We start from the raw sequence: 15,327 nt of genomic DNA, 5'->3' as shown, positions 1-15,327 counted from the left end.
AAAATTAGATCATAGTATGTGGATGTGTTTATGATGATGATGATGATGGTTAATGTCCGTTGAGACCAAACATTGGTCTATCGGACCTAAAGAAACAAATTATTTATTTTGATTTAAGATTTTATTCCTATGCTCAAAAAGCTTGGAGAGAAGCCTCCCGAGCTCACTGTAATTTTGACATTGTAAAAGGTTAGGAAGGTCAGTATTGTAACAAAGATTGTGAAACTGAGATCTAATGTGGTTGTACGCCGGGCACTCGAAGTGGTTTTCATCCTCAATGTTCCTATTCTCACATATATGGCAGATATTTTAGGAACTGCCCAACCACCTGTTTCACTCTGGAGCTCATGAGAATTTGTTCTAATCTTTGCTATATTAATTTTCTTCTTTGAGCTAGTTAAAATAGAGAGATACTTTTGATCTTCTAGGGTGGGGTTGATGACCTTCTTATAATAACTTAATTTTCTTTTAGCCGTTAAATCTTTCTCACACCATATTTTTTCTTTAAACTTAGAAGTAACAATATCTTTAATGTTATTTATGTTTTGCAATGCATCATTCTCATTGATCTCCCAATAGTTTAACCAAGCCCTTGTGTCTTTATGCCACCCCGATTGAGCCTTAGGTGGTTTTGACTGGAATTTAAAGCTAGCTTAGAAAGTATATGTACATTTAAAAATAATAAAATAATAAAATAATATTTATATTAATAAATTTAAAAATAATCATAACAAAATTAACCAATTAAAAAATAATAATAACAAAAAAATCAATGTCTTTTATAAATAAAATCATCAATTTTCATATCAATGTTATATCAACTATAAAATAATTAAAAATAAAAAAATTAATTATTTTTTAGTATGAGAGAGTTAGTAATTCTTTCACTACTTAATATGCAATAATGATATGTAAAATTAATATTATTGACATTTGATGATGTGTCATTATATATATATATATATATATATATATATATATATATATATATATATATATATATATATATATATATATATATATATGAGTCATAAATAAAATATTTCAATTTCTTTATTAAATAACAAAATAATTTTATATGGAAAAAATAAAATAATTAAAATTAAAATTTTATTTATATTTTTACTTTCCATTGTGAGAGATATGTGAAATTTATTCCATTCTTAATATGGATTTCATACATAAAAATTATATATATATATCTATATATATATATATATATATGAGTTATAATATGGAGTTGATATGTAACATTTATAAATATCAATAACAAAAAATATTTAATGTGGATTATAAATCAAATATGTTATGAGTAGAATATTTTAACATCAAATGAGAGAGAAAGAGTGAGAGAGTTATTGTGACATTAATAATGAGGGACATTTGTAGTGACATGTAACATTTTAACAAATAATAATATTAATAATAAGGAAGAGATTGTAGTACATGGATATATTTTTTCTACTTCTGAATATGAGGACCATGTATTGACATTTCAATGTGGAGAATGTAAATTATAAATAAAATATTTGAAGATTAATTACGCTAAATTATATAAAATAAATGAAAATAAAAATTTATAGATTCATCTTAAGTACATATTTACAAGGAACTAAAAAAAACCAAACATCTTTAAGGGCAAAATTTTTCTTAAATTTTACATTTAAATAGAAGTTTGCAATTTGAGAGATTCAATCACTATAGATGCTTAGCAAATGCGGAGTTAATATATATTTATGTATATTTATTTAATATGAAATGATAATTTTCTATAAATGTATATTTATATAATATAAATATTAAAATTATTAAATATAAATAGTAAAAACAAAATATATTATAATTTTTTTTAATTATAAATAATTTTTTATAAATAAAATAACATAAAATTATAAATTAAACATATATCCCAATAAACGAAATGAAAGAAAGAAAAAAACATATTAATCATCTCTTATTTCATGAAAAAAACATGCTAATAATCTCTTACTCATTAATGTGCATTTCATGAAAAAAAGCATATTAGAGACATGAAGGAAATAAAAAGAAGAACACCCAACATAATAAAAAAAAACATGTTAGAGAAGATAAGGAAATAAAAAGAAAAACACCCAACATCATTCCAGCATAAGCACTCAATGCTGATATGATACATGTATATATTAAAAACATCTCCTCAGAGACTTAAAAAACAATAAAACAAGTTTTTCTAAAAAACAATTCAAATTTATTCTGATTTCTTCTAATCTTGTCTTATACAATGTGATAATGTCCCAAACACGGATATTATTCATCTTTGAAAAACGAAAATACCAATGTGGATAACAGGAGTAACCCTTTATCACCATTCACCTGCAGTGGTTTCCTACATATTGGCCAATCAAATTTGTTGTGTCTTATCTTTTGAACAGTTGTCAAGGTAGAATATAATTTCCTAGATACCAAATATAATTGAGAATCGTTATTCTTGTTCTCTTATTTACCTTGGTCAAATCGAACTCTCTGCTGCTCTCTGCAGACGTGATCTTTGAGAGATATGGATATTGAGGGCTCAGACTTGTTTTTAAACTCGATGGAGTGAACATTATCTGTTGGGTGGGTGTAAATTCTGGGAAACCTTGTAAAAGCTGTTCTCGAGACGCGCAAAGATGTAAAAAGGAATTCAATAATCCGCGTTGAGTGTGCTGCTGCTGCTTCTCCTATAATTGCTCAGAACATTGCAATTCCCTGATACATTCTTGAGCACATCCAACCATCACGCCTGCAACACGGAGGAACAGAAGTTTCTGGTTATAGAAAGCACGAGCAGCAAAAGATGGGAGGCGCGTGGAATAAATTAGTAAAGAATTGGGAAAATGGGGCAGACAAAGCGACAGGGTGGTTCCACATGAAGTATAAAGTCCTTTTCAAAAGACACCCAACATCACACCGCCATTTGCATATATAAAAAAACAATGGAGACACAGTGACAGAATCCGCCAAAGTGAGTCTCAAGGCTGACAGTGTCTCTCCTTCATGCTATACCAAGCTCTGGCAACAAACCCTACATGCCATTGTCTCTGGCACAAACCCTACTGGCCATTGTTGGTGCCTCACAAGAGTAAACTAATGAACTGTCCCTTGCCCCACAAAATGCCTCTTGGGTTGACATCCAGCTCCTGCTTTCCGTACTTCCACAATGAAATAAGGCCAAGGTGTCTTCAAGGGTGTTCAACAATCCTTTATAAAGGGACCCCCCCTTGTAGCTGCGCTGCACCCTTCTGTATGACAAATCATTCTTGCTTCTGTGAGTATATATCTATAAATATATGCAAAATTGTTGCAATTAATCCTTATCACTGTTTTGCTAAGCAGTATTTAATCTCTGGAGATTCACTCCCCCAAGTCATTTGGGAGCTCCAAAGGAGGGATTGAACAATTATTCTTTGCAGTACCAGATTGAAGAATTTTGTTTTTCTGTTTTCCTCTGATTTGGATAAATATGGGTTCTGAAGGAGGATACCTGACCCAAGATGCAAATGTTGTATTGAAACAAGTGGTGTCAGTTTATCCATTGCCATCCCAATCTAAGCATGGTGGTGACTCCATTCTAAGTCTTTCTAATTTGGACAGAAAATGTCCTATGCTCATGTATACAGTCTTCTTTTACAGGCCTGCAGAGGAATTGATCCCCGCAGCTGTGTTCCAGACCTTGAAGACAGCTTTGGAGAAGACTCTGGCTGTCTGGTATCCTGCAGCTGGAAGGCTTAAAATCAACGAAAGCGATGGTAAATTCGATCTTCTCTGTAACGATGCCGGTGCAGTCATGGCGGAAGCCTCTACTGATTTCAGATTCTCAGGGTTTGGGGATATTTCACAATACAATCCCTTTTTTGAAAAGCTGGTCTATAAGCCAGTTTTCAGTCCCACCTTTGAAGACATGCCTCTCATAAGTGCTCAGGTGAGTAATTCTAGTTCTACAAGAGATTTGTTGGCATACCTCCTTCCTTCACAACAATAATAATAATAATGTTTGTGTGCTGAGATTCGGATTAATTAGACCTAATCTTCTAGGAATAAATTGTTTTAGACACGGAATTACAGTTATGGGTACCTCAGGTGAGTAATTCTAGTTCTACAAGAGATTTGTTTGTATACCTCCTTCCTTCACAATAATAATAATAATAATGTTTGTGTGCTAAGATTCGCATTAATTAGACCTAATCTTCTCGGAATATTTTATTTTAGGCACAGGAAATTACAGTTATGGGTACGTAGGATCTTTAAATCAGCTTTCTTCACCCGCGTTGAAACTAAATGGATCTACAATTTCCCCGCCCAATAATTTGCATCGCTTCGCTGAAACCCTCTGAACCAATTTGATTAAAACCTAACTCATCATCCAAGCTTTTTGGATCCCCTGCATATTGAAGTTCAATATAGGTTTTTGAATCGCCTGTGCAGTGAAGTTCATGTTAGATTATTATAAGCTTCTATAAGTTCATTTTAGATTATTATAAGGTTCTATATAAATCTATAATTATTATTAGAATTTGCGCATAACCTAGGAACTTATTTATATAAAATTTACTGTGAGATTAACCTAGGCACTTCCAATTCCCGGGACAACAAGTTGGCCTCCTAGGTTTCCGGTGATAAGACTTGGTTGTCATTCTATGTTTACAGTCTGGATTTAGCTTGTCACTTTTTAAAGTGATTCACTCATGAAGTTGGTTATGAGCTTAGCCTTTTAACCGTTGCAGGTTTTGCTTCATTTTTTTTTCAGATACTCATGAGCTATCATTGCGGTGCAGACAGACTCATGAGTTATGATGGAGGTGCAGACTTTCTTGAGTTATGATGGAGGTGCAGACTTTATTACAGTTTTAAATCGTGTGATGTATGAATAAAAGTCTATTAGATATATAGTTTGGTGGTGATTTCAAACTTAAATTATTATTGAAATTTTTAGCAGGATTATAACCCATAGTTTCTCTTGTTTTTTACTGACCTTTGAAATCTATAACAAGATTGTAACCAGATAAATCTTCCTCATATTTATGTATAAATATCATTAAAAAAAATTATACATTAATTTTATCTATCTCACTCTGACCTTATCTATTTTAGAAAGACTTCAGAATTAAATTAGAATGATCTCAAAATTAAATTATTATTACTATCTATTTCACTCTCACCTTATCTATTTTAGAGTAATCTTAAAATTAAATTATTATTATTATTATTATTATTATTATTTATTTATTGAATAATATTAGCTTCATAAAAATTGTTACCATTCGATTTACCATTGTGTTGTGAAATGGAAGTGTTTGGCAGCAGTAAATTTGAGATCATAAAAATTAAATTGTTGGTCAATGTCTGTTTTAGCAACGCGTTGCCAGTTATTATAGAAGTGCTAATGTTTAGGAGTTAAGATTTTGTTTTGAACTGTTATATTGAAGGTTGGACAGGATGACAGTCCTTGACATGCAATAACTGTTGAAAACACGCAGCTTTTAAGACTCGAAATGTCTAGATTTTGATAAAAAACAGTTGCATTAAACTGCGAGCACTGAAATGTTTCCAATCTGGGTATGTGAAATAACATGCGTGGGATACATATTATGATAAAACAAATGATTAGGTATGGATATGGTGTATCATTCTGTAATTCTGTGCACTCAATTGTTTTTTGAATGGCCTATTGGCCTATGTGGTCTGCTACAACTAGGGTTTGTAGCCCGGGTTTGATTTCCAAGAATATTTGTGCTTTGGAATTGCCTGAATGACATCGTCCAAGAGTTTTGTTTCCCCATCCCACGAAAAGTTTGTTGGTTTGGAAGAAAAAAATTATTGAATTACCGTTGCATCTGAGGACAGGACTTCTGTCCAGCCCTGCCAGAACATTTTCGACAGAAAAGATTCGCTGTACTATATATTTTATAAGCAAATCTACTTATTATATCGCTGTGTTGGATTTGTATATGGTATGATGGGCAAAATGTAACAGAGAAAGCTTTACCCACTTTTCCCTATTGGTTTAGATAATTTAGGGTTTTTAAATCTCGCATCACTATATATGATAATCTAGGGTTTTTTAATCTCAGTTCACTGTATATTGTAATTTAGGGTTTTTAAATCTCGGATAGTTTATGGCGGAGAGATTAATCTGGCCATGGTTTTGTATGTGATGTTATTAATTTCAGGTAACGAAGTTTGCATGTGGCGGATTTTCTCTAGGGTTTGGTTCCAGTCATTCCCTGTTTGATGGCCTGGGTACAAAAACATTCCTCGAGGCATGGGCTGCAATGGCGTCTAAAAGCACCGTAGAAATATCAAAACTACCTCAGCCAATTCATGAGCGCACTCGGCTTTTTGTGACAGCATCAGGAAGTGCAAGCCCTCCAAACCTAAAGAGCGTGGTACCCTTCAAGCACCTAATCGAACTGATAGAACGTGGAATTAATTCCGAGGAGAAAAAACTATGGGAATGTCGTTTCAATGGGATGAGTTGGGCGAGCCAGGGCGGCTATGCCTTGAAAACTTTCAGTGTATCCAAAGAAATGGTGCGACAGTTAAAGAAGAAAACCATTGAAGAAGGCGGACCTTCCAATCCTTCCGCCTTCGACGTGGTGGCAGCTCATCTTTGGAGAGTAAATATTCTAGACATTACCATCTCTCTCAAACTATTTTAAAGTTGGAGACCAAAAATTTGGATAAACTGTGTCTGGAAACTGCAATGTCCTATGGATGAAAACTTCATCCATCTTCAATCACCATAAGCATACAATTTATCAGGAAATTTTGTCTCCACCCGGGCCCATCAGACATGGCAGTTTCTCCGCACAGTTCATCTAGAAATTGGGTCTTCAATTGGAATTCATGTGGGAGACAAAAATTGTGAATAAATCACAAGTTTATGGTTTTTGAAGATGGGTGAAAGGTTCACCAACAGAACATTGCAGTTTCTCCACACAATGTTTCCAGAGATTTTTGTCTCCAACATGAATTCCAACCGTGAAAATCTACATTTTAAAGTATTTTATAATTTTCATATATTATATTTTGATGTGTGACCTAATCGTGGCACTAAACATAAATTTTTGTATCTTGCAGGCTAGAGTTAAGGCATTGGGATTCAGCCCTGGAACGACGGTCTGCCTCCAATTTACTGTTGATGCTCGAAGCCGCCTTGTTCCACCATTGCCCAGGGAATTCGCTGGGAATGCCTATGTCATGGCTTCAGTTACCTGTACTGTTGAGGTTCTAGAGAAGGAGGGCCTCCATATCACAGTGGGAAGAATCCAGAATGCCAAAGATTCTGTGACAGACGATTACATCAAATGTTATCTCAGAGCTCTGGACGCTCCTCAGAAATCTCTGCCTTCTTTGAGAGAGCTGACACTTGTGTCTGATTGGAGGCGAACCCCATTTCACACTGTAGATTTTGGAATGGGAAAGGCTTTATATGCAGCTCCTTTGGCATCTCCTGTCCCACAGTCAGCCTATTTTCTTGAAGACCCAACAGATGAGAATGGGATTCATGTCAGGTTGGGTCTATTGCCTGAACATGTACCAGCCTTTTACAGGCACTTCCTGAACCAATGACAGGATCTCGCCAGCAGCAGTCTGTCCACAGCAAAATATAATGAATGTGGCACTTAGGATGCATACGAATATAGGAATTTTAGGTACGCAAATATATCCATATCATGTAGATAGGGTATCAAGTTTTTAATGTTTCCTATTTGCTAAAATATTGTTCTAATTTCTGTAATATATGTAGTGAGCTAGTTAATGATAACATGCAAGCTCTGTAGTTTCAGCTGCCTTTCTGCTAACATGTCTCCTTATCCTTAAGGTAAGGTATATAAACATGGATGTGAAAGGGCTCCATGAATTAACAATTATCTGTTCTTTGCTTTAGCTTTCCTCTATTCGTGGCCTATATTGTTACAGTTTTGTTGTTATGTGCTGTTTACATTTTCATTGAATTTTCAACGATATGTCCATGTATACTGAATTCAGTATATCGACAGCTTTATAAAAAAACAAACATAATCAAATAGAGTGTAGAAAAAAATAAGGGATGGAAAGTTAATATCAATTAAACAACGAAAGTACATTGGAATTATTTCTTCCTGCATATATTTGATTTGAAATAGTCATATATCTTTTATCGTGCTTGCTTGTTACTACTCAACATTATCAGAATTTCTATTTTCGTTGACAACTGAAATGGTCAAATGGTGAGGTGTACCTTAACATGCATTTTTATGGTAGATGAACTTAATCCGTGAAACACATTTATTCTTCGGTGAGATATGTTTATGGTATAAATATTGTTACAATAGAGATGTTGTAAAATATTTAATAATTATTATAATTAATTAGTATTCTATTTTCCAAATGATTAGATATTATAGTTTTTAGAGAAATTAAATAAATAAGAAAAAGGAAAACTATGTTTTTTTTTTTGTTTTATACAGTAATTATAGAGTATGAGGAAAAGGTTATTCTTTTTATAAAAAAGTTATTTATATGAAAATATTATAATTAAATTATTATCATTTATAAATTATAAAATTGAATAACTAAATTAAAGTTAATATTAATATATCGGTAAAGTAAAGATGTTTCTTTAGTTTATTTACATATCAATTAAGTTTATTTATTTGTATATTAATTAAGTTTATTTATATATTAATTAGACACTAGATAAAGAAAAAATGATGTTACATTAGGAATATTAATGTAAATTAATTTTTGTTAAGCTTATTTATAAAGAGAATTTTTTGTTATTATAAAAAAAAAAAAAAATATTCACCAATTATTGATTACTTAAATAAATTTTGCATCTTTTTTCAAAAAAGTTAACATAAATAAAATAAAAATAATGATAATAGAGACATTCCATCATATTTAATGGTTAGAAATAAAAGGTGGTTCTTTCTTAGAGTAATAGGACCCTCAATATGTTTTTATTTATAATTGAAACTACTCTCCTACCAAATAAAATGTTTGAATGCTCTCTATTAGATGCAAAAAATTGTTCCAATTTGGTAATGGGGAAACTTCTCTTGGAAACATGGTTACAAACATTAGTTTTGTATTTCATAAATATTTTTTTATTGGGAAACTAAAAATTAAAATACAAGGCCCTTACTATGTGATATTAATATTACCATTTCCCAATGGTAGGTGATCTATACAAAGGTCATTATATGAGGAGATGTTGAGGGAGTGTAGTGGCCTATACCACCTCCCACCTGGCTATGGTAGTAAAGCTATTACCATGCACATGATGGGTTTTTGGATGCAATAGGTTTTCATAAGGTGGCGTATTCAATCGACAATTGATCCAACATTGCACCATTATCATGCAATGTTAACCATTATCATAAAAGATTTGTGGCCATAGAAGGTTTGACTACAAATGATCTTGGAGCACCTTGAAAGATCATGTTGAAGATACCTCATGGATTCTAGTTGAGTAGAAAATTATGTATTTATCTTCGGATGCCTTATGGTTTTAGATATTCCATGTGGAAAGTTTAAGCTTCATTCAAATTCCTAGAATGAGCTCTATCTATTGAGTTAGGAGCATAAACTACGAGATCAATCATTAAAACCATGGTGGTAATTGGTAGCTCTGGTATAGTTTCAAGTCTCAAGGTGATAGAATATTAGTCATCAAATAAGTGGTGGGAGTTATAATTCTTTCTCGTAAGTGTAATGTTGTATCCATTCATAGAGTGGTTTATGTCTCAATTAGGTATTTTTCCTTTACTATTTATATTTCTCCCTTTATATCTAGACTCAACCCCACTCCTTAGAAAATTATTAATAACTATCTGTTATGGGTTTAGCTTTTTCAAAATTGGGATTAAGTTTCTTGGTGGGTGGATTTCTTTGGTTCTACTTGTCATATCCTTGGCCCCTAAATACCTTTCCTTCCCTATTTATATTTCTCCCTTTATATCTAGACTCAACCCCACTCCTTAGAAAATTATTAATAACTATCTGTTATGGGTTTAGCTTTTTCAAAATTGGGATTAAGTTTCTTGGTGGGTGGATTTCTTTGGTTCTACTTGTCATATCCTTGGCCCCTAAATACCTTTCCTTCCCTACTAGGGCTTTGATCCCTTCATCATGCTTTCTTCCTCCTTATCCCTTGTCTTATGCCTAAGGTTACTTGTTGACTATCTTCTCTCCTATAATGATGGTCCATATTAGCCCTATTATGAGTCACAAGGAATGAAGAGCTCAACCTTCCCCTACCTACTCTAGAGCCCAACAGTTAGCAAAATGCTTTATTGTTGTGTATGTACAATCCACACTTTTTTAAATAAGAAGAGAGATTCAAGAGGCTGAAAAGGAATCCATGATTCAAAGAAGTTTTATTATCAATACAAAAGTGGAGGCAGACATTGGAGTTTAGATCTCTAATATTGGAAATACCAAGACCTGACATTTCCAGATACATTCAAGCTATAGATATTTATTAGGAACTAAAAATCATCATGGTAAAACTCTTTGTAGAGCACTTAGAAACTCAATGGGAGATGCAATTGTGCATCCTTGAAATAGTAAGCTCATTTATAGGGTCACCATCTTAGCCAATAAATTTGCATACTTGGATTCCAAAACTTCTAAAGTAGAGGATGCTTATACTAATTCCACTCACATTGACTCACCATCCAAATAGATATTTTTGTTTTATTTAAAGTTGGAAACCATGTTGCAACTATTTAGAGTTAGTAATATGTTTGTTAGTAATTGATTAGATAGAAAAAACAAGTTTTTTTAAAATCTGCTATCAAATTCAAATTATTTACCTCAACAAAAGATATTTTGTTGTATTATTAGTCTCTTCCAATGAAGTACTCTAATAATCGATTGAAAACTATTAGTTTATCATTGACCAATGCAACTTATAATGTTTAACTTTGAAAAATGAATATTTATTTTTCAATATTATTAAAAAACTGTTTTTCAAACATTTGATTGGACCATAACTTCAATAAGTTACTTCTCACCATAGTTTAAGCAAGTCTTTCAATAAAAATTGGATAGGGATGAGATGTAAGTAAATATACTTACCAAGAGTTAGTTCTCACCATTATTTATATTTTCATTAACACTTATGTAGTATATTTACAAGTAATTAATGTATCTACTTCACATCTCAATTTATTAGTTCATGCCAAAACAAGACTATAAGATTGGATTTTCTTACTAACCATTCACCATTAAAAAAATGTGTGTTTTAATTATTTATACATTTTTTCTCAAAACATAATTTCTAACTTAAATAGCAAAAACCAAAAAACAAAATTACAGTGAAAAACTTATTAATATGATTTATCAAGTGACAAAACAATAAATAATTAATTTTATAAATCTATTATTAACAAAATAATATAAATATTGTCAAAAAAATATATATGTATAATCATTAAAAAATGTACACTTATTAAAATATATATAAATGTACACTTATTAAAATATATATATATATATATATATATATATATATATATATATATGAAATCTACAAAATAAACCCTGAGAAATTGAAAACTAAGATTTTCTTGAGATACCATCAAAGCTGGTTACATAAAAGGATATTTGTATATTAAAAATACATATTTTTAAAATTCAAGATAAGATTTTAGCAAAGGAAAATGTACACTTATTAAAATATATAAATATATATATATATATACCCTGAGAAATTGAAAACTAAGATTTTCTTGAGATACCATCAAAGCTGGTTACATAAAAGGATATCTGTATATTAAAAATACATATTTTTAAAATTCAAGATAAAATTTTAGTAAAGGAAAAGGAAATAGGGAGATGGAAAAGTTGATACCATAAAAGCTTGGTACATAAAAGGATATTTGTATATTAAAAATACATAATTTCTTAATTCAAGATAAGATTTCATCATATTGTAAAGGGAATAAAGGGAATAGTGAGAGAAAATTTGAGAGGTGTTTTTTAATTTAGAATAGAAGAGATGTTGTTATGTAAAAAATTTAATTTGGTAAAATAAAATAAAAAGTATTCTAGATTTATTTTAATTTTAGATCTATTAAGTTTTTTTTTTTCATTTTAAAAGAGGTTTTCATCTCAAGAAATTTTATCCCTCTGGGTGTTTGGTAGATCGAGAGATAGATCTAAAGTGGTATTATATAAATTTCACATCTCTATATATAACATTTTTTTCTAATTTAATTAAAAAATGTTGTAAAATTAATTAAAATAAAATATTTATTAAATATTTTGATTGTGAAATAAGTTAAAGTATTTGGGCATGTGGTATTGTTAAGCCATTACATTAGCCAACAGTATTTTAACAAATACTATTTACAAGTTATTGATATCCATGGTAAAGTGGTGATGAATATCCATAGTTAAGAATCTTGTTGTACTTTAAGTTTATTGTAATATAAGTTTTTATGTGTTTATTAATTAACTTTAAATATGGTTGCAAAATCATTATTAGTCTCTACCAAGGTAGGAATGTAGCAATGGATTTGTCATTTGACCATTATTAGTTTAGCATTGGCTAATGCAACTTATAATGTTTAACTTTGAAAAATAAATATTCATTTAAAAAATAAATTCAAACATTTGATGGGACAATAACTTGATGGCCTTTGCATAATATAATGTCATGTGATAACTACCTCACATATTTTATGTCATAATTTATGGATATGGTTTCAACATTCATACACGATATTTGTGTAGTGGTTTTTTAATTCATAAACAAAATCCTTGAAAAAAGTTCGTATTTGATGTTGACATGCATACTTACTTACATTACACCATTCTGCCTAATAAAATAATAAAACTATAAAACTAATATTATATTTACTAATTAAAACATTTTGATTCCATAAAATTGCATACAAATAAAAATAAAAATAAAAAAATATAATTATAATTAATAATTAAATGAGAGTATATCCATATTAATTGTGGGACTACTAAGTTCCTAGAGGGATCAAATTTGAGGTGGAAACCTCAAATGAAAAGAGATATGATCCTTCCCTTGTAGATCATGAGTTAGATGGACTTAGGTTGGTTTATTAATTGTGTGGAGAGGTGTTATGTAGATTAGTATGGAAGAGATGTTGTAATTCCATGTTATGTAAACATTTTGAATCAATCAAATTACATTAAAAAATATTATTTTTAATTATTAATTAAAATATATTGACTCAATCAAATTACATAAAATAATAATAATAATATTCCCAGATGCAGGTGTACATCAAGATTAATATGCTGGCGGTAGAATGGGACGGCAAGTGGCCTAGCCACATGGCCCTCCATAATCCCACACACCAAACCATAAAACGACTTAACAACGACCATAAATGGCAATTAAGTTGGCACTATAATCAATCCGACTGCGTCTACCTGCCTCGGATCGGCTTAATGGCGACCTCTGGTAATTTTAATTCCACTGCCATTGTCTCTAATCCCTCGCCTCTGCAATGCCATTTCCCACTGGCCACAGCGGAACTGAGCTCACACACTGCTACGGGCAGGCGTTGCAACATTCTATGCTGCATTGAAATTGGCTCGGGCAATCATTTTACACAGAGCTTGATCTGCAATTTTATTCTCCACCCCGCATCTGCTGCTATTCCTTCCTCTAAGCTGACCTCTGAACCTGTTGTGCCCTCTCATCACTCTGAGTCATCTCCCAGCAGACATTCTCCTCCCCCGCGTCAAAATGCCTAGGATTTGCCACAGAATGCGAAGCAAAAGAGGGAGCAACAGAGGTAGATTACCTCGCTCTCCACTGTCTCCTGCCTCAGACGCCTCCTCCCCCTCGGCTCAATTGACCACAAGCCAATATCCAAATACTCGCAGCGGCAGAGGCTGCTCACGAGCTCTCCGCCTCCAAACGATGCATTCCAACTCTCCGCCCACTGAAATCCCCTCCAGTCCATAGCAGCCCCTCCGCTCAACCCAGTTCACCTACCGCTGCTCCCTGAACCAACCCATCATAACCGCCACCATCTCCATTACCTTCCATGAGGAGCCAGCTACTAGAGGTGGACGCCCTACCAGCGAGGAGCCAGCCAGGGTCGAGGGAAGATCACACTGCGCAAGGGTGAAGCAGGACACTCCTCAGGACAAGAAAATTGTGGAGGAGAAGGACCGAGACCATCAGGCAGAAGATGACATAGGAGCAACGCAGCAGGAAGAAGATGACATGGATGCACACAGGTGTTTCATCGTTGAGGAACACCCATTGCCACAACATGACACTTGACCGACCACACAACATGCCATGTGTCTTCGAGTCTCAGGTTCCGGGAATTATGCTATCTGGTTTTTTTCGGGGTTTTTTTGGAAAACTTGTTTTTATTTGGTTTCTTTGATGATTTTTTTGAAAAACTCGTTAGATACTGTGCTTAATTGCTGGTTTCCCCTGTGTGGGCAACAAGATAATATTTGCAATTTCATTTTTGAACTAGACTAGTTTCCCATTATGGGCAGTCACAATTCTGTTTTGTTGTTACATGCCTTAAATTATGTTAAGAACATGCAAAGGCTAAAACCTCGGTGTACCATTATATTACAGTAATAGAATTTAGCATAATTTAAAATAATAATAATAATAATAATAATAATAATAATTAATTTATATAATAATTAATTTAAAATAATAATTAATAATTAAATTAATCAAGATCTAAAAAAATCAGCTTTTGTACGAGAAGAAGAAGAATTTGCACTTTGATGAAATTAATTTTTTTGATAAATATAGAGTTAATATAGATTTAGATTACTTTAAAATAAAATCTCATTATTTATTACTAATGGAAAAAATGCAAATATTAAAAGTGAATAATAATTATTGTAATAAAAAAAATGTAAATGTTAAAAGTGAATAATAATTATTTTCAAACCATAAAAATAGAAAAAGGAAATTTATATGTTTGCGACCTTTCCTATTTATAAAACATAGAACTTATATATAAAGAATTAAAAGTTAAATTTTTCATTAAACAAACTTGAAATTATTTTGATGATGTTACACAAACCAGTTTTGAAAAAATGATTGCACATCAAGTTAAGAGAAGATAAACATTGTAGATTTAAATTCTAAATAATTTTTTGTAGGGTACTATAAATCTTAAATGGTTTCTCAATTTCAAGGTAAATGAAATCAAAAATGTGAATATATATGTGGTGTGATTAGTTATATATTTTAACAAATTTTATAGGGCTTTCCTTAAGGTTAAATAAAATATTCAATTTAATGCAATTATCATTATTATATTATAATTTTATAATAATAACAAAACACAA

General features: G+C 31.6%; 1 protein-coding gene across 2 annotated transcripts; it reads left to right on the top strand.

Annotated features, from left to right (window-relative positions):
- The first annotated feature begins 2,480 nt into the window (after positions 1-2,480).
- BAT1 (HXXXD-type acyl-transferase family protein) lies at positions 2,481-7,913 on the top strand. Of its 2 annotated transcripts, XM_089367368.1 has the most exons (4): positions 2,483-3,286; positions 3,652-3,940; positions 6,189-6,635; positions 7,099-7,911. In XM_089367368.1, exons 2-4 carry the CDS (start codon positions 3,806-3,808, stop codon positions 7,588-7,590), a joined length of 1,074 nt encoding a protein of 357 aa, XP_089223494.1. In that variant the 5' UTR covers positions 2,483-3,286; positions 3,652-3,805; the 3' UTR covers positions 7,591-7,911. The 2 variants fall into 2 exon arrangements, with proteins under 2 accessions (XP_089223492.1, XP_089223494.1); XM_089367366.1 differs by having other exon boundaries at positions 2,481-3,940; positions 7,099-7,913.
- Positions 7,914-15,327: the final 7,414 nt, after the last annotated feature.

The sequence above is a fragment of the Pinus tabuliformis genome, chromosome 8 (genome assembly GCF_031772625.1).
Source record: "Pinus tabuliformis cultivar Carrire ecotype Pingquan chromosome 8, CPIR1, whole genome shotgun sequence".
NCBI classification, from domain to species: Eukaryota; Viridiplantae; Streptophyta; class Pinopsida; order Pinales; family Pinaceae; genus Pinus; species Pinus tabuliformis.
This window is presented reverse-complemented; position numbering and strand designations above follow the sequence as displayed.